The following is a 20,366-nucleotide window of genomic DNA, read 5'->3' on the forward strand; positions in this document are numbered from 1 at the left end:
GGAAGACTGCGGGATGACTTTGAGCTTTAAATCCCTTGCGCCAAAAAAATTGGTAGAAACATGTGCAATTATCTGGTGTGACATGAAGTGTTATAAAAGGCTTTCAGAGCAGTTTTATCTCTTTATAAATTAAATTAGAAACTGCAACCAGTGGGGAATTGCAACAATGTATCTGTATTGAACCCGGTGTTAGACGGCGTGTAGGCATGAATACTGATTTGACTCACCTTTTCACTTAGCATTTAATTATGCTTCAAGACACATCTGAGATTGTCAATTAAAAGAGAGATCAATATCAGCCTGGGACTTGTTTGTATTATGATTAAAATGGAGAGATAACATTTACACTACAAAACACTGAGGTATTCATTACGGCAATCAATCTGATAACAAAATCTATCTTCTTGATACAATTTGCATCCGTAAGATCTCTTTTGAGTATATCAGGATGGATATACTCACATGCGGTTCACTGTTAACCAGCGCTTTGAGCTCTGGGAGCTGTCGACTGCTGCGAAACTCCACTTTGGATGTGATCGACTTCACCACCAGTTTGATATGTGCGTCGTCCTTCACTGAGGAGAGGTTGAAGGCAAAAGGTCCCGGGCTGACCAGGCTGCTGAAGTGGTAGGGCGAAGGGGTGAGGAGGAGACCCTTCTTGTCGCCCGTCAGAATGTACGAAGCCATGATGAGGAACGTGACGGCCAGGCCGAACAGGAAGCTGTAGAGGCGGATCTTGCGGAAGCAGCCCAGCGTGCTCCAGCGCCTCGGCAGCTCCCGCTTCACCTCCAGGACCGCGAACAGGTTCACGGGCGTGTCGTCCACCTGCAGGAGCAGCGGCCTCTTGCGGTAGTCGTCCACCGCGGAGCCCAGCAGGCTGTATTTGTAGTCCATCTGCGTCATGGCGTCAACAGCCCGCGGGTCCCAGGTATCACGGCTCAGAAACAGGGGGGCGTTATGGAGCAGGATCCAGCGGGACAGGAGGTTTTGGGATGGTGGAGTGGCTGACGGTTGATGTCCATGATGGGTTGTGGAGAACAGCCCACCTCATCAACAGACGCCCGCCTATAGTAAGAGGAAAAAGACAGTCAGCGACATTGACTCACTGTTTCATGCCTGGGCTGATGCAGCAACTTCTAAAACCTCAAAAACATGTCAGATAACCCTTTCTTTCCACCCACACTTGTCTGTGTAGCTGAGGCTTCCTGTTTCTCATTGACAATAGCTGGAAGAGGCGTCAGATATTACAGAAGTTTCATAGTTGCAAGACTGTAACACTCATAGTCACATCCTGATCAAATGCTGACTTGCATTTGTGGATCTGCTCCATTTGGGAACCAGTTCGCAACCAAGGCCAGGCACTCAAGAGCATGTCATCACATCCCTAAGTCTCAGAAAATCCCGATGACAAAATAATGCCTCTTCGTGAAAGCAGTCAAACGATTCGATAGCTGAAGGGAATTTCGCTTTAACCTCTGTACTGCCGCAGTTCTAGCCATACAACCTCAGGCTGAACAAAAGAAAAATGAATTGATAGTCGTGGAAAACGATGACAGGAATGTGTCTGCTCTGAATATTGACGAATTAGATGTGCCACCAAGAAGTAACATTTCATCCTGCAAACCATGTCTTGGAAAATGTGATTTTGATTATTAATTTCTCAACAATTGCGTTCAGCAGGGTCAAATTAATTTCACTGACTTCCTCTTACACTTCCTGTTTTAATCAAATGGCACAGCAACACCCTCCCCAACCTCGCAGCCCATCCTCCCACCCTCCCTGTGCAACAGAGTCACAATGTGGAGGGAGTGATAAGGACTTCAGGACGAGGGATGCTTTCAGCCTAGAAGCTACGAGGCTGTGTGTCAGACTCTCCTGGGGAGAGACACGAATATAAGAGAGACCCGGTCTGGACCGGAGAAGGGATTATACTATCAGAAAATGGTATTCCTCACTGGGAAGTCACATGGATCAACAGTCGCCCACAGATAAAAGGGAGGGCCAATGTCTAAAGGGTGAATGAATTGGGGATCTGATTATGCTCCTACAGCAGCAATGTGTAGTTTTATCCTTGAGGCTTCCTGGGTGTCTGGAGCTGAGCCAACATGACGGCAGTGAATACAATACGGCATAATGACAAAAAGCCAGCAGAGCCAAGGGTCTGGGAAACTTGTCAAAGGATGCGTGGGCTGCACGGGAATATGGCTGAAGCCTCGAAACTGCACGGATACGGGCATGAGGTTGACGTATTTTACACCTGCATCCGACGGGCATACATCATGAGACGAGGGCTCTATGGAAGTGAGTCATCGCCCCTCCTCACGCCGGCTGATATTGTCTGCCCGCCACCACCACCACCGCCCACACCCTTCGCACAACTCTGTATTCACGGAGCTTGCGGCAGAGCTGATAAGAGGAGCGGCTGGAGAGCGCCTGCCTACCTGCTCAAGCAATGTCATTTACCCCCAGCTGGGCCCTCGGCGTCACCCGACAGCAACAGTCTCTCCAGGAGACAGGTGGAGAAATAACAAGCCGCGCTCTGAAAAGACTGACTTCCAGCCATCAAGAAGTTGAAAAAGGGAGCTGTGGAGTGACTGCTTTAATGCAAGAAGCTGGAGCCACTGTCAGATGCTGACATGTTTTTTTGCTTTTAGCCAGGAAATGAACCTGTTTTTGGAGCAGGATTGTGTTTAGCACTTTCCCAAAAAATAGATAAATACATATGAGTGAGATTAATGGGTTGTAAATTACACTATTTCAATTCAAGTTTGCATGTCAGAGATGGTGTATCAGTGCTTGTCTTGGATAAATGTTCACCGCAACAAGTCTTCTTGTTATTTGAAATAGTCTGTAATGACATAGGGTCCCATTTTTAAACAAACTCAACATGTTCCAGCGTGATGAAAGCTCCAAAAATAGACTAAGAGGTTTGCTTTTAACAGAAATGTAATTACTGCAGGTCAGATGTCCTGTTCCGTCACAGAAACGGACACTACGCTGTGTAATCAAAGCGCTAAAAGTAGGATGACATTTTCAGGATTGCACTTGAGTAACAAGCCCACTGTTTGCTATTGATGAACATATGCGCTCATCTGTAGTCGTCATGCCATTAGCACTTATTGACTGTGTGTGTGTCCTTCATCAAGGCTGAAGTCAATGAGGTGCTCATGCTCAAGGCTGTTTGAAATAGGGGGATGAAGAAGAGGGCATGAGGGTAAGAGAGAGAGAGAGAGAGACAGAGAGGTAAAAAAAAGAAACGTTGGAGGGAAAGAGGAAAAAGAGGCCGTGTCAATGACGAGAGAACGTTACCCTCAAGGGAACCCGCATCTAAATCACTCAGACACCTAACTGTAGCAGTGGGCGACTGGCAGCTTGACAGTTCTGCTCTATTCATAAAGCAAAAACGTCGCTCCTGTCCATCAAACATGATGAAACCGCTTAACTAAAACAGAAATATGGCTGAAGGGCGGCGGACACAGAGGACACACGGTTGCATCATCTACCTTTTCTGCTGCCAAAACCTTTAAATAATAGTAAAAAAGTATTGTTTTTCCCGTTGAAGATGGATGTTTAATTGTAAGTAAGTTGTACGTTATGTAGAGTGTTGAGTTGTATATTCAACTCAAACTAATTCATTGGTTATATGCAACTTAAAACCTGCTGGTCATGGGTCCACACTGGACATGAAGTGAGTGCATCCAATGGGCTTTATAGAAGAGGGAACTCAGACTGTTCAGTATGGAGGGTTTTTTTTGCATTGTTTCCGGTAGTAGCATTTTTAAAGTAGCCTAAGCAGCCTATACTGTTCATTTATTTATGAGGTCAAAAATGACTGTTTTGCTGATCTTCTGGCAGCTTATTGCTAGCTGCCCAATAGCCAGGAAGCCTAGCATTGGCTTTGTCTTTGTTGACTGATTAGTTTCCAAGTTTATTTTTATGTTTTTCAAAGTTTGTTTTCCATATCTCACCTAAACCAGCCTGAACAGTTCGTCTGATGTTTAAACTATAAAAATTAAACCGGGTTAAGATTGCTCTGGCATCCGCGTGTTCTCCCTCCACCACTCGGCTTATTAGGAAAGAAACCTGTAAAGGTTTAGCCGTCAAGAATATAATAATATATAAAGACAAGCAAGCAAAAACCATAAACCTTACAAGGTACAAATTATAAACCCTTTTATAAAGCATGCCTTATTAGAAGCTGTGTGGCAGAAATATCACTGGCTCAGGGAGTCTGCAAGTCAGAAAGTTGCAAGTAAGTGTCATCTGACTGCAGAGATCAAACGCATTGACCACGCAGATAACTCAAATTCATAATGATTGTAATTAACTTCAAAGACTCTGGCATCAGTGGTAATGGCCTGCACGCTGTGCTGATACCCCCCCACTGTGTGGTGCAAATGGAATTGCCACGGCCTTAATAACTCATCAGGGGGAGACCTCTCTGTACTGTCTCCGCCTGTCATTCAGAGACGGATCAGTGAAACAGGCAATCAGGCAGATTTGTTTAAAGTCTGCCGTCTGCTCCGCTGCTAGCTGTCCATCTCCGGTCTGGAAAAACCAAACCAGTCTCACACACTGGCAGCTAATTGCCGTTCTCTTGTGTACCTTTTTTTCTCCGCTGAACAATTCCTTTCTTTGTGTTTATCGCTGTCGGATTGATTATTTGTCCAAATAAAATAGCGGTGGAGATGGACAGATTGTCTTTTATTGTAAAAAAAATAAAAAAGCATAAATCAAAATCTTTTGTTGTTGACAGTTAATCCATCTGTTGTAGCAAATCAAATTTCAAACTGGTTCTATTACAGCCTTTTCTCATGCTGTGGATGTGACAATTTGCTTTCTTTGGCATTGATTGGGGAGCCAAAATTGGTAAAGTGGTGATGAAAACATACTAGACTTCACTTGTAAGGAATATTCTTCTACTTTTCCTATTCTGTCCATGACTTGTGGTCATATTCCGTAGGACAGTAAATGCTCTCGGACAGTAGGAATGACAAAAAAACACTCCACAGGCCTTAAATCATTCATTCCTCAAACCACAGCGACGCATGATCATTATATACCTGGCTGCAGAAGCAGTCTGCGCAGTGGAGAGAACACTGTCCTACTTCTTAGGCTCACTGGTATTTCTAATGGGCCCCTGAAATACCCTTTTTGTTTGGATTCAAAGCAAAGCGGCAGCTCACTCAGGCCACGTAGAAGTTACTGCTCCATATCACAGAATATTGTTAAAATATCTTAGTTGTCCCCACAGACCTCCCTGTGTTGTTGTCTTCATCTTCGACTGCTGGAGAAGATTAAAATGTTGTTTTAATAGGTATAACGCTAACCCATTTGCAGTGGGACTCTGATGTTTCCTACTTGTTTTCTCTTTGATAAATGGAGCAGGAAACTCTTGAAGACACAGCGTAAGACAATTTTCCGCTGACATATGTCTTCTGGTCCTCTGAGGACGGACACATATGCAGAGTATACTTGAATGTTCTTAGATGTTAACATAGCATGAAAAGCTTAAACTTGACTCGTCTGCAGGAGCAACAGGCAGCTTAGAGGTTGAAGACTTTGAAGCAAAGCTATGTGAGGTTTCCCACAGAGACGATAAGTTCAAGCACGCCTGATCCATATTACAACGACGAGTTATTGAAAAATGGTTAATGACAAATGAATCATTGGATACCCCATTTATAATCACAAATTAAATCAGAGATACATGGATGGTGGAGGAAATCAAGATGTAATTGGACAAAGAGTGAAGATATGGATACTCAGTGCATTGCAAACGCTGCACAGAGAAGGTGATGTACTGACTGATAGGCCTGTTACAGTAACACTGTATTGACTATTGATTTATTGTACCATATATGGACATGACATCAATTATTTTTATCTTATTGACTCATTGAACGTTATCTGGACATGGCCTCCATCATTTTTGCTGACCGGGATATTGCCCGTTTTATTTGCATGCGTGCTTGTTTGCAAAAGAAAGTCACCGATCATTTTAGCCAGCATGATGACCGGATGAACAGCAGCCTTTTCCCTACATTGTTGTTTAGGCAATGTTGTTTATTGCAATTATTTCTGGGACAATATAGCGTCTTTACAAAATGAGTTATCCTGCTAGGCAGTGATTACATTGTGCAGGTGTGCAAAGTGAGTGTCACAGTGTTGCTTCCTCCCTATACAGACATGAACATTTTCCAGTAGACTCTGCGTCTGTGTGACAGTAGGAAAAACAGATTAATTCAAGTAAAATGTGCGCAGCATAAACAACAACCTGCTCCTTGCTTGCCTTTCACGACCACATAGCCAGAGAAAAGAGACAAAGCAAGCGAGCTCTGCAATTTAGCTACAGTCGAGGTGTGGAGGAATATAAACATGAGCACAAACTGACGGGGACTGAGAGCCCTGTGATGAAAAAACTGGGGAGACCTTGGGAACAGAATAGCACATTCTGTCCACAGGGTCCTTGTGTGCAGCTGCCCAGGAGTACTCTCGACCTACTCTCACAGGCTGATTTCAACCATCCGCCGTAATACTGAAGAAGCAGTTTGTCATTCAGGAACAAGCCCGTCTGCAAATCCATTTCCCCTTTATGACCACTTACAGATTCTCCAAAGCAAATGTGCAACAAAAAAAACCTGAAGAATCGAGTAAACTGCTTATGACTTCAGACTGTAAGCAGAATATCAGTACCGCCCGCATACTCGGGCAGTTTACCTTTATGGCTTTTTCTACACAAAGAGCTAATGAGCTGACTGTAAAAAAAACAATACTAGCTGAAGGGCTGTAAACAAGCATTTAATGCGTGGTCTCTTCTGAGAAACAATCTGCTCATCCTCTCTGCCGTGACCCCTTAACATTTACGAAAAAGACGGGAAGTGGATTTTGGTCGACGTCCACCAAAAACACAGGAAGTAACATCGGAAGGAAGAACAAGGAGTATGTCATCGCTGTGTCAGCTGGAGGAAGATGTTTTTCCACCAGGCCACTCACAATAATTAAAGTTCAGCATGAGGCCACTGCAAGGGTGGTGTAGCCATGGGACTGAGCCCGACATGTGACGCGGAGGTAATCTTGTGATTGGTTAAATTGGGCTGGTGATAAATAGCTGCTGATGACACTGACACTGCCTCCTCCAGTATCAAGGCTATTTTATTTTGCAGGGGGGGATCTTAAAGGGACAAGAGCTCTCTCCATAAACTGGGTATAGGTGTTATGTGTATGCGTTTTTTATTTTTCACGTATTTTCAGCAAAAATAAATACTTGTTAACAGCTCGCTGTAGCTGCTTCTTGTTCTATTATTTTAAAACTGGTTTGCCTACGAAAAAATTTAGAATAAGACCATTATCTTGTTTTTTATGAAGGATGAGCACTATTACTAATATGTTGCGTTTCCTGTGGCTGCTTCAGTAAAAGTCACTGAGTGCTTCGGAAGTCAAACGCTTTAAGCAGCTGCAGTAGGAAATGTTCGAGTAAAGAAGTGGGCAGTTAACAGTGAGGTTGTTATGAGTGAGATCAAATTAAATACGATTACATGCGTGTACATTTCCTGTGAATCCTTTGTAAAGGCAATCTGAATCCAGCACGGGATTGGCAGACTCCGCCACAACCAAAAAAGTCACTACTAGAGATGTAAATGGTATCAAAACTGGGGTTTGATTTGGTTTTAATCACAAAAATTATCACGTAGTAAGTGTCAATGTCTCCAACACAAGCAAAAGTTATGTTTCCTGCTGCAAGAAAATATTAATTAATCACTGAACGTTACAGTAAATGAGGTCTCAAAAAATGCTTCAACTAACAGTCGGAGAACAATGGGGAGATGTTGCAAATGGGCAGCTGATTATGCAGCCAGAGCGAACAAGAAATGGTAAAATGTTGGTGTGTTGGATTTTCACCCAGGTTTTTGTATTATAGATGTTTTTAATCCCATTTCAATCATCAAAATAAATACTTGTCATTGAAAATGATGAGCCTTAACTAGTTTATATTTAAATAAATGAAATCAATTGGAAAAGGCACCGTTTGTGCGAGTAAATGAGGCAAGAACCAAAGCAAGCTACTGGGGCGTGAAATTACTCTTTACAATAGCTTGGGAGTACAAGAGAAACATCTGGAAATAGGATTGCATTGGGCTACGATGAACCACGAAGCCCACTGATAATAGAGCGAGCGGGAGCCCCTGTGACCTGTCAAATATGCCACTTCCTTCTCCAGCACGCCCAGGGGGCTGCAGCCCCATCCCATCATGTAAATCACAACCATGTAACCCGAGCAGGAAAGAGAAGATCGGTATTCACTGTGGCTCAGAGTGGATTCATTCGTCATATCACCCGGGGAGAAGTCATCCATCACATTCCGTCAGATCACACACACTGTTGACCGAAGATCAAGAATCTAATCTCCAGGAAGTCGAGCAGCAGCAGCCCCCCCCCCCCCCCCCCCCCCCCCCCCCCCCCCCCAGGAGACCAGAGGACCTGACCGTGACCCGACCGAGGAGCCGCCGGGTCAAATTATCAACACAGCCTTTGGACGCTTTCGCTGCTGCGGAGGGTGGCGAGAAATGTGGCCTCTGCCCTGGATTCATAACTGATGCTCAGCTGGGCTCTCAGGCGGAGTCCCAGTTCAGCACTTTCCTTCGTCTTTATCTTTTATTCATTATTTTAATTCCACTGGCAGCCTCCCACAGCCTGGGCTCCTTCTAAAGGTGGATAAGTGCTTATGATGGTGTCATTAAAAAGCGCGGAAAAACAATGGCTGCTACTTAAATTATTGATTGCAGCAATGGATATGTTATGAAGCACATGGGGTACTCTGGTCTCTACACAGAACACTTACTCTGATGCTAAATTGGGACTTAAAATGCTACTGTGGAGATTAGAGGAAAGGTGAAAGGTCATGTGTCTTATCTGGGATGGGAGCCTACTTTACATCAAATTATGAATAAACAATTGTAATTTTGATAGAAGAACTGCATTTCCAACGCAGTAAACAATCGGGGATTTCTCGTGTAAACGAAAAAAAGGAGCTTGAAGTTTGAGGGGCGTATGTAAAACAGTGCTGTGTTCGCACAGCAGCTTCCAATGAATAATGTATCAGGACCAACTTGGATGTGATGTGTCTGTAACTTATTATCTAACTTCAGAAAATGTATACTCCGATGAATTCAAATAATTCCGGAGACATCCTTGTGTGTATTTCCATATTTCTCCTGCTACGGTTGGAGATCTTTTTGGTATGAGATCTTTCAGTGATCCTCCAGTCACTTTAATTTAGTTTCTCCATTTTATCTTTTGTCTAGCTTTCTGTGTCAGTGGTCAGATGTTTTGGGTTTTTTTTGTCTTGTAAAATATTAATCTGTATCGCCGACAGATTTTGAGATGTGGGTTGAAATGAAAGACATAAGAGAGACAGAGTTATTAAATAATGCTGACTGACAGAGGAAACTTATTGTGAGTAAGTTGTGGGGGGGGGGGGGGGGAAGCAAAGTGAGTGAGAAGTCGTGAAATATCACTTGGATTCTTGGGCGCTCAGTGTTGCGTAGGAGGACTGTTTTTTTTAGATTTGTGAAATACGTGCCAATCGGTTACACATCCCCTTAAGGTCCATATTTCGTGTTTTAAATCGCCAATAATGTGGGTGGCAGCTTGAAACATGTATATCGAGCACCACTAACAACTCGGCATCAGAACTGTTTCCCTAGAAGGTGGCAAAAAAACAAACAAAGCTTCCCACAAAACAGCCCAACTAACAAGTGAAAGTGTCAATTCCTGATTTGAAAGTGTCATTCAAGAATAATTGAGGTGAAACAATTGATGCTAGAATTTACCTTATCTGACTTCTTCCTTTCGGACGAGCACCTTTTCATTTGTTCGACACTCTAGCAACACCTGCAGCTGCTCGCCTCCTCACTCTCTTCATGAGACCTGACAGGCGGTCTCTCTACATGTGGACCAAAGTTCAATCGACTGTTAATCTTCCTTTTTGACAAGAAGCAGACAGAGCTGGGGGCGAAAGCAGTTGGTAATTAATCCAATGGGAATGTTTACTCTTTGCAGTGGAATGCCTCTGAACCCACAGTGCAGCATAAATGGCAAAGATCCAAATCGGCTTACAGAAAACTTAGGGGGGAAAAAACACTTGTATAAAAAGAAGAAAAAATGTTGTGGCTAGGACTTTCAAGGCTATATTTACCATTAAAAACAATACTGCAATTATAGGGTATTTTTCCATCCACATGATGTTGCCCATTGACACTCATTGACATTTGTAGGACACATCTGTGAACACTATTCTGTGCTCTGGAATCACACTGCACTTAAAGTTGGTAAACCGCCACCAAAATGTGCCTTTATGTGTGCAACATCTAAATAAAGTGTGTACTTCGGTAAACTCTGGGCTATCATGAGAGCACAATAAAGTCGAGAAATTGGAAACATAGAACTATGTGCTCTGAACAAAAACATCAAACATGAGTGACTGATCCTGGAAAAAAATATATATATAATGTTCATCTTTTGTTTCTGCTTGTCTGCTCTGTTTCCATTTTGCGACCCCTTAGATTTATCTGGTGGTACTGACCCCCAGGCTGGAAACCACTGTTGAATGCATTAAAAAACTTGTTCTTAGCTCAAAGGCAATGCAGTTTTCAGTTCTTCTGATTTGGCTTTGCAAAGGTTTTTCAACTCAAAGAGGAAGATAATGGAGAAATGAAAGTAATCAGAGAGGTTTTCACCTGACAGTGCTGTCGTTATTCCCAGTGGTGACTTATTATTCAGGTGGCTCCAGCTTGGGAAATTCAATTAAATCATAACGTAATTGTTGTAAATCTATCACACTTAAGGCTAATTAGCAATCAGTTTGCAGCTTGTTAGCATTCACCAGTGTTGATTATATGAAATGCTCTGAAGTACGTGGGACTACTACACGTAACGCTTGAGGTTAACACAATGAATTTGTAATATGTAGAGGTGTGGTTAGTCTTTCATTTATCATTGACTAATGTTCCTTCCATGAATCAGACTGAAGGGGACACTTGAGGTGTTCCGTGTTGTTTGTAATTCATTGTTCTCAGTAGACAGATATATTTTAGTAGTAGTTGCCCAGCAGACAGAAGACGATAATGACGCTACCGTGGACTTGTATAAGCCACTAAGGGCTGGACGGCCAAGTAACTAAGAGGAGCTCATTTGGTAAATCAAATGAGGCTTGAGCGAAACTTTCTTTACATTTAAACCGTGCATCTGCTTTTTCTCAACATCAAATACATTTGTTTACTCATGACTAAAACTGGAGGAAAACTTGGAGGATCTCCCAAAAAACACACTGCAATCTTGAAGCTGTGAGGATTCCACCAGTAACTCGACGTCATCAGAGATATTCACCCTTTTATAAAGATACAACATGGATGTATGCAACTGAAAAAAAGAGGAGCACCTTCCTGTTTTTCTCTTAATTCCCTGCTTCCTCAAGGTTCTGCAGGAAACCTGTAGTAATCCTGTGCAGTAGCGTTTCACACTTGGTTTTCATCTCTCAGCCGCGCTGAGCCTCCTGCCAGATATGTGCACGGATTGAGTGTTAGCCTATGACTGCCAAGAAAACGTGTGAATTAACAAAACGTAGACCATTACTGAGTCGGCTGGCTTACTGCTCCGCCGCTCGGGAGTGGGCCTGATGCAAACAGTTTTAGGGAGGCTACTCGAGGGCATCCCAGTGGATCCATAATATCAACTTGGCCTGTGGATTTCCAACTTATAAGTTGCTGTGCTTTATCTTCTCCCTGCTACATTATACATGCGACTCCACAATAATGAAGGCTTGGACAAATTCTCCAGGCTTAACGGACAGGCAGGCAGGTTAATTCTCCAAATTAAGGGTGCACATAAAGAGGTCTCCTCTTTAATACGGAGGATTAATTCAAAGGCATCTTAATTTTTAAGGGTGGCCAATATGTTCCACCTCTCTCACAGAAGGATCCCTCGCACTGTAATTTAAGTGTGAGGTTTAGCATAAATCACAATAATGCATCTGCCCTGTTCAGTATGCTCTGGAAGTAGATTGTAGCAAGAAAAAGGAGGGAAAAAAAACAATTTAATCACAACTCTACCTGCTTGGCCACGTCCTGATAAACGGAGGGAGGGTGATAGATGTTCTTACTACAACAGCACATCCATCTTGCAAAGTGTAAAAAAATCTCGGGTTTGCCAAAGGTTCCCACTGGCAGCAGCTGCCTGCACAGATATAAAACTCCAGCTCCAAATTAACTTGGCAGGGATAATCCCACAAAATGATAGCTGCAGCGATGAAAATAACATTTGTACACATTCCCTGTGACCCGGGCCGGGTCAGAGTGTGCCTCCTCACTGCCAAAAAGGCCTGAAAAAATGCAAACAGCACCTGCAGGTGCGTCTGACGCTTCTGCTGGACATTTCGAGGCTGTCTGGTAAACGGAACTCGATGTTGACCTTTTGATCTCAGACATACGTGCAGCTCGGTGGCAAGTGCATGCAAGTTTTCTTTTTTTTTTTGTTGTTTACCAGTCTGAGGTAGTTAATATGTCACCTCTTGCTGTGGTTGAATTCGCCCGGGGCCGCTGCTGCATGCACTTACAATCACCGACTAAACTATACGTTCAGCTACTTGGAAGATGGAGTAGATATCAATTTAACTTCTCTGCGGTTCAGTGATGCCATGAAATCATCAGGAACAATCTCAATAGTTTGTAGGTCATAAACATTGTTGTTTTTTAAACACAGTGTAGTGAGAAATGGCCGTGGTATTGAAAGGTTTCACAGTAGCTCATTTAAAAGGAGTTGACGAAGGTAATTGGAAAATGAATCTCTCCCCGGCGCTGTGTATTGTTGGAGTCCCCCACAGGTCTGTGTTGAGGCCCATTAGAGGGACATCTGGAAGACAGATACTGTCTACAAACACACACACTAACACTAATACTGGGTCCTCCTGCTATAAGGGATTGCATGGAAACAAATGACAGCATCCATGATCAAAGGGAAGCGTAAATATAGATTTTTTAAAAAGCAGGAGCATTGTTTCTCAATGCTGTTTGAAATCAATACAGAAATCTGGAGGCTCTCTGTAATTTCATTATTTCCTTTGATTTAAACTCAACTTTCATTGAGGTATTTGGTGCGTAATCGACAGCTAATTTGCCTTTTCTCCCCATTTTTCTTTTTTTTCTTACCAGAAGCTTTTATGAACTAAACGTGCCGTTACAAAACCAATTCACACGAGTGTTTTTCTGACCTGCCATCAACTAAAACTGCTTGGTTATGGTGGGGGAAAGATGGAGGTCTGAAGGCTGAAAGAAACTAACTTTGACTGTTTTAGGAATTCAAATTACACTTTTGACGCCCGACCGTCTATCCCGACCTCGTCCCTTAGTTTGAATTATCTCGCTGCAGGGAAACACCTTTGGGGCATGTGGGAGTGAATATCAGTTTTAATTGGGGGTTGTCAAAGTCTCACGTGTCTGTTTGTTATTAAGATTTGTCTGAGTTATGACTGAGAAGGAATATGAACACAAATTGCAGCAATTGGATGCTAAGACTTTTAAAGTAATTGCCCTTCATCCCAAGCAGCGTATTTATTCTGAACCTCACGTCTCTCCCTCCGTGCCCCCTCTTCATCTCTCCTGCACCTCCCTGGGGAACGGCGCCTCACAACCTGCTCCTCTAAAAAAAAAAAGAAAAAAAAGAAAACTAGCAAATTCAGGGAAAGCCAAAAGTAATTAAGCTTAACTATTCTTATTTTTTTCCACCAATTGTAATGCTAATAATAAATAGATAAGACCAGTTGTGTATTTAGCAAACAGGGATTTTTGTACATAATGATAAACACAATTTTCTCTGCATAAGTAATATTATCCCCACCCCACACAGTCCCATAAATCAAACCACGAGCGTGAAAAAGGGGGCTGTTCTCATTCGCCAGACTCCATCTACACAGCACAACTGGGTACAGATGGTGAGGGAAATAAAAGCCAGTTTAGTTTCCCAATGCGTCATTAATACAAGCAATGACCCCCCCAAACTTGGCAGCGGCACAGCGACTCTGGGTTGCCAGATTTACCTTCTTACTCAGCACCTCAAAGTCCCATGCAGTGCCTCGTGTTAGTGCACAAAAGTGAAATAACAAGTCACACACATGAGAAAAGTCACGTGCTTTTTTCACATCATTTGTTGCAATTATTGCTTCATGTACAGTTTGAAAAGGTGTTAATTTTGATCTTTTTAATTGTGAATTTACATAGAAACAAAACACGTTTGCATCTGAACGTGTCCAGAATGTGGTTTGAATTTATAGGCAGATGCTTATGTGTGACATTTCTAAAGTGATTCATCTGATTTATAAATGTCTCAAGTACTGCATAAAATGACAGTAAGACCACTTATGACGACTCTTTACAGAGTTTAGACCTTAGAGTCTATGACAAGATGAGATTGAGGCGTGCAAGATGCTTCCACGCTCCCTCCTTGTTTACTAAAGCCAATAAAACTTCTGTGCAAGTCATTCAGGAGATAAAGCAGATTAATGTCTGTCAGCATGTTGGCTTAATCACTGGAAGCTCATCAATCACAATGACAAATAGCCTCGGACCGCTGCTTAAGTCAGACAGCATCTTCTGGAGTGGTTGCTCCTTTACAGCCACATAAATCCCGCCCGCTGATCCACTGCTCACATCAGGAATACATAACATAACTTCATTGGTGGATCCATCCATCACCGGTCTCCGGCATGCGCCATTATTTTCAAAGTCCAACTTCTGCACGCGGAAGGCAGCCGGATACCGTCTCCCCTACAGAACATCATTCAGTCTAAAACTGGAGCCTGCTGTCACTGAGATGCGAGCTCGCAGAAACAGCAGCCTGTCTATGAAACATTTATGCAACAAAGGGTTACTGGTGACAGGAGTGAAGCTAAAGATGGCATCTTCACGAGGCTGACATGTTTTGATAGGCTGCTGAGCGGCCCAGGACTTCACTTTAAATAGACACACCGAACAAAACAGCATCTGACAGTCGGTTTGTTTATGTTGATGCAAAAACTCAATCTGCATGCTGATGAGAAGGGATGTGCAGTGTTCAGTTGGTTAACCATAAATGCCAAGTCTCTAACAGGGGCGCAAACAACTTTTATTTTTTTATTGATTAGTCCATCGATTAAAATAATGAAAAATGCTCATCACAATTTCCCAAAATGTGCTTGTTTTGTGTCTAAAACCCTCAAATATTTAACAGGATTATATATATATATATATATATATATATATATATATATATCTTTTTTTTTTTTTTTTATAGTGTGTATATATATATATACACCTTTATAGTGTGTGTGTATATATATATATATATATAAATATAATCCCTGCTCAGCAGGATTATAAATATATATATATATATATATATATATATATATATATATATACATACATACATACCGGAAAGGTTTTAGTTTAGTGTTTTAATCCGTTTTTTTATCATATATTCAATAATTAATTCATACATTTTTTTCATAATGTTTTTCTAAATTAATCAGTTAATTAAATCAGTTACTGTGTTAAATAACTAATTTTCTATCAGTTATAGTTCTTGTAATTAAATGTATTTATCAATAACTTTATTTCATTTACACATACATATATATTGCAATCCTAAGGCAGAGGAAATAAATCAAGACAGTTAACATTAACAGCAGCAAAACAAAAGTCAGCAAACGTGTTTATTAACTTGCAGTAACACACAGCAGAATATACACAAATTCACACAGAAATCATTTACAAGGATGTCTTATTTCAATTTAAATTAATAAAAGAAAAAGGTGACATCACAACTGTCATCTCTGACAGCAAAATGAACACATGAGGAGGATCTACTGGTTGTGTTATTAGTGAACGCTTTATAATGGATGTGAGCTAATGTAACTGTTACCTTAAGTACAGGATGGTCAAATGGAGATATTACAAACGGACTAATGTCTTAATTTAAAGCTACGGTTGCTGAATGTTTGTCCATCGTTCTCCCCTCAGCTCCTGGCTCTCTGTAACAAAGCAAGAACAGAATTAGCAAAATACTCAAATGCAGTGTATTCGTGTAATTAATCTTAACGTTACCAGACTTAAAGTGATATTTCAGGTTCACTACCTATCTACCTGAGCTCACGTTGGTCCGTTTATGTACATGATATGAAGTATAAATCATCTGTAAACTCATCACAATCGCAGTAAGATATTATTCAAACTGAAAGTAAAGTTATTAAAAGTTACTTTACAAGGCTTAACTACGGTCGGATGCAGGCAGACGGTAATAGCGCAGCGGCTAACGTTAGTTAGCTTGTCAGTTACCAAGGTCACGTAACTTAACGGATCACTTTAACACACATGTGATGTTATACGATCTCTTATTTTGCTTCAACATTAGTATCGGTGACATTCGAGTGAGTTGAAACCCAATACTTACATTTAAAAGGGAATACTGCCGCTTCTCCAGCTCTCGCATCACTCGCCGCCATGTTAGATAAAATAAAATCTTCACCGGCACGCAATGCATCTTGGGATATGCTGTGCCGCGAAGGATCCATGAGATGTGTCCCCCAAATCCGGGGTCTTAAGGCCATATACAGCTGGCGCATAGAATGGCATGACGTCACACAAAGATCAAAGACGCAATGATTGGTCAAGATCATAGGCAAGTCAGTTCAGAAAGGCATATCTAGACCCCAGACTTTACTTAAATATCAAGGAAATATCAATATGTCTCAGCAACAAATGTATAGACTTAAGCGGTGTCTAGCGTATACTCATTGGTATAACAATCTCTTGTTGCAGAAACAGAAGGAACAAAATGATGACAAGTCGGCCCAAATTAATGAACTTGAAAAGAAACTGAAGGGGTCTCAGGAAAACAATGATATCAAGTCGGCCCAAATTAATGCACTACAGCACAATCTGAAGTGGTCTCTGATTAACAATGATAAGTCTGCCAAAATGAATGACCTTGAGCAGGAACTGAAGGAGTCTCAGGATGAAAATGATTTCAAGTCAGACCAAATTATTAACTTTGAGCAGTATCTAAATGACTTGCAAAAAGACAAGATGATGCAGGAGGAGCAGATACTTGCTGGCCATTATCATTTCTCATCTGAGAATCAGAGAAATGAGATCCTCCTGGAGAATACAGTTGATGTTGAAATATCTGAGAGCTGTCCTGAAGAGAGCCTCCTGCCGGCTCCAGCTGACTCAGACCAGACTCAGACCAGACCTTGGTGGTTTCGCTGTGCCAAAGGTTTACTGACAGCAGGATTGGTGGTTGGCATCGCTGTCGCTGGATTGGGAATAGCGAAAAAAATGTAATGTGTGAGATCAGAGATCAGTGTGAGAATAGTCATATATTAGCACAAAGATAACATGTTGTGAGTGTGACACCCACAATGTGTTGTCACATGTGTGTTATGTATCTCTTTAATGTGTGAGATCAGAGATCAGTGTGAGAATAGTCATATATTAGCACAAAGATAACATGTTGTGAGTGTGACACCCACAATGTGTTGTCACATGTGGGACGTACTGGGCTATCTACGGAGGGACGTGAGCGGAGCCGACAGGGAAATCTCTGTATGTACTGTGGCCAGGCGGGTCATTTTGCTCACAATTGCCCTTAAAAGCCAGGGCTCGCCAGTAAAGAAGGAAGTACTGGTGAGCCGAGCAGTTTCCCGACCCTCCGCCTGTCTACGACCACTTTTTCACGCCCATCTACTATTACCCGTGGGCTCCCAAACTATTTCCACTTTCCTGGATTCTGGAGCAGACGCGTCCGTTATGGACGAGGAACAGCGCCCTGGACGGTCACCTTCTGGGAACAGTGACGCACCAAACCATTCCGTTCCACATGCTACTGTCCGGCAACCACCACGAGACCATCAGCACATCCTGCAAACCCCTCGCATCCCCCTCATTCTGGGATACCCCTGGCTGCGTCGACACAATCCTCACATCGACTGGACTTATGGGGGTTCCCGCAGAATACCTGGACTTTAAGGAGGTTTACAATTATATTAACGACTCCCTGACTCATACGCCTCTCGTCCTCTCCCGCAGGGGCTGGAGTTTTCTTTGTGGAGAAGAAGGACAAGAAGAAGGACAAGGCTCATCGACAACCGAGGCTTAAATGAAATCACAAACCTATTGAACCCTAAGCCTTTTTTTAGGCCTCTTCTCGAAAATTGTAACCCATACAAAAGAGACTACAATTCTGTAACTACAAGGTCTATTTTAAAAATGTTGATGCTTGAATAACACTAGGGATTGTGAGATTAATAAAATTAATAAAATAAATATTGTGTATATGTTACTGGTTATTAGTAGCTAAAGACTGAACACAGCAAACAGGGGAAATTCCCAGGTTCGTCTGAAGAAAAAGCACTGTAATTTATTAAATGAGGCCCTGGCTAGCCTAAAAACATTCCCAATTCATAGCACAAAGGGTGCAGGTGCCTCACAAAAATATTTGGTGTAAATAACAAAAAATATTTGTGTTTTTGAACTATGGAATGTACCCAGTAATATGTGTAAAATATGATATCTGCGCAAAATATATGCTTTTCCTGCTCGTCCTCTCCGCCTGTGTGCACGACACGTCTCAGAATGCGCAGCTAGGGGGGCCAAACGAATTTGTCCCAAAAGAGGAGGGTCTATGAAGCAGTTTAGCCAATTGCTGATTAAAGATATAAATGAGTGACATACAATTTAGCCAATCAGCGTCCTCAAATAGATTCAGCTTTGGGCCAAACCGATTTGGCAACTTGTCAACTTTCATGACAACGTGGTCATGGAGGCATCAACATTTAATAGAGATGGTAAATTAACAGTGAAAACTCATCATAGCTTATATCTATATATGTATGTGTGTGTTTTATATTATACTGAATATTATTATATGATATATATTACACTGTATATATATATATTATACTGAATTGCCCGTGAGGGTGACTAAAATAAGATGTCCTGACGTTTTTATCAAAGTGTTATTTACTGCTTTTTTTCGTGTTGGAATAAATGTAAAATATTTAACTGCAAAGTAGTAAATGTGTGTTTGATACCTTAATTTTTTTTTGCATTAAATCATACTGGGATGTTTGCTGAAATTGATTGGATGGCCCTACCTAGAAAATGTTCCACCAGCCGCCACTGTATACAACGCTTTACCCCGGTCAGACTGCCAGATGCTGCTCTGGGTCAATACGTTCCTAGTAGTTGGTCCTCTGCTTGCAGGAATCTACTTAAACCTTTTATTGAAAAAGTCTTGCTAAGATTGCAAATTCACATCGCTGCTGGTATGAATAGTTTTGATGCGAAATATGTTTGCAGGCGAGTAGTTCGCACTTGCGTGCTGTCGTGCCCCTGGTGAGTAAAGGCCCTTTAGAGGACATCATACTTGAAGGACAGTCAGCCGACCCTGTTATGTGTTAGTGTTGCCTGCATACGCATGGATGAGGGTCCATATGAACATGAATGTGCCCTGTGCCCCCAGAGGAGCCCCGTCGACCTGCTCACTGCGGCCCCTGATGCATACTTGACACTAACCTTACTGTAGCAGTGACTGAAATAAAAGACCCCTAAAAGAGAGGTCAAATGCTTCATTTGAGAAACACAGAATGCTGCTTCAGGCTCTCAGGCTGAAAAAGGAGATGTATCCAACAGAAAGGGAGGGGGAGGGGGGGGGGGGGGGGGGGGGGGGGATGTCGGAGTTATCAGAGCAGGGCAAGAATGTGTGAGTCACTGGGAAAACGAGGGAATCGCAGGGTATCTAAAGGACCGGTCAGAGGTTTTGGGGAGGAGACATTGAGGCTCTGGGACAGTCTGATGCAAAATGTCCCAGACAAGCATGCATTCTCACAAAAGACAAAGTGGAGCAAAAAGGAAGTTGGCAGCAAGTCGGGCAACACAGTGTTTATCTTTTCTTCAGATTTCTAGTTATTTTATATGAGTCATAACACAGCCAGAGCTTTGAGAAAATACGAATCTATTTCCAAGTAGGCACATTTCCTCTCCTTTGAAAATTAAAACTGTACGAATAACCAAGAGCAACAGCCTGTTAAATCTGTGCGGCAGTAAATGCAGGATGGCAGTACAATTCACAGGAATGTATTTATTTGGAGCCACAAATGTCTCGGCTAATAAAAGCCGCTCCGCTGCACAAAGATTCACTGTGCATGTTTTGCAAATTGCACAAAGACACAATGCTGTAACAACATTGGAACAAAACAGTCAAATATTGAAAGCCAATTCCCATAAGCACCCTCAAAACTACCAAAAAATACAGCTTTGAAGTAACACTTGTTT

General features: G+C 42.1%; 1 protein-coding gene across 1 annotated transcript in view; it reads right to left on the minus strand.

Moving 5' to 3' along the window:
• The window catches only part of chst15 (carbohydrate sulfotransferase 15), a 35,833-nt gene that overhangs the window by 12,726 nt on the left and 2,741 nt on the right, over positions 1 to 20,366 (minus strand). Inside the window, exon 2 of the mRNA XM_079182816.1 lies at positions 463 to 1,065. Within this exon, the coding sequence (XP_079038942.1) occupies positions 463 to 903 (441 nt within the window). The 5' untranslated portion in view covers positions 904 to 1,065. The remainder of the gene's footprint in view (positions 1 to 462; positions 1,066 to 20,366) is intronic.

The sequence above is a fragment of the Pholis gunnellus genome, assembly GCF_910591455.1.
Source record: "Pholis gunnellus genome assembly, chromosome: 21".
In the NCBI taxonomy this organism is placed as follows: domain Eukaryota; kingdom Metazoa; phylum Chordata; class Actinopteri; order Perciformes; family Pholidae; genus Pholis; species Pholis gunnellus.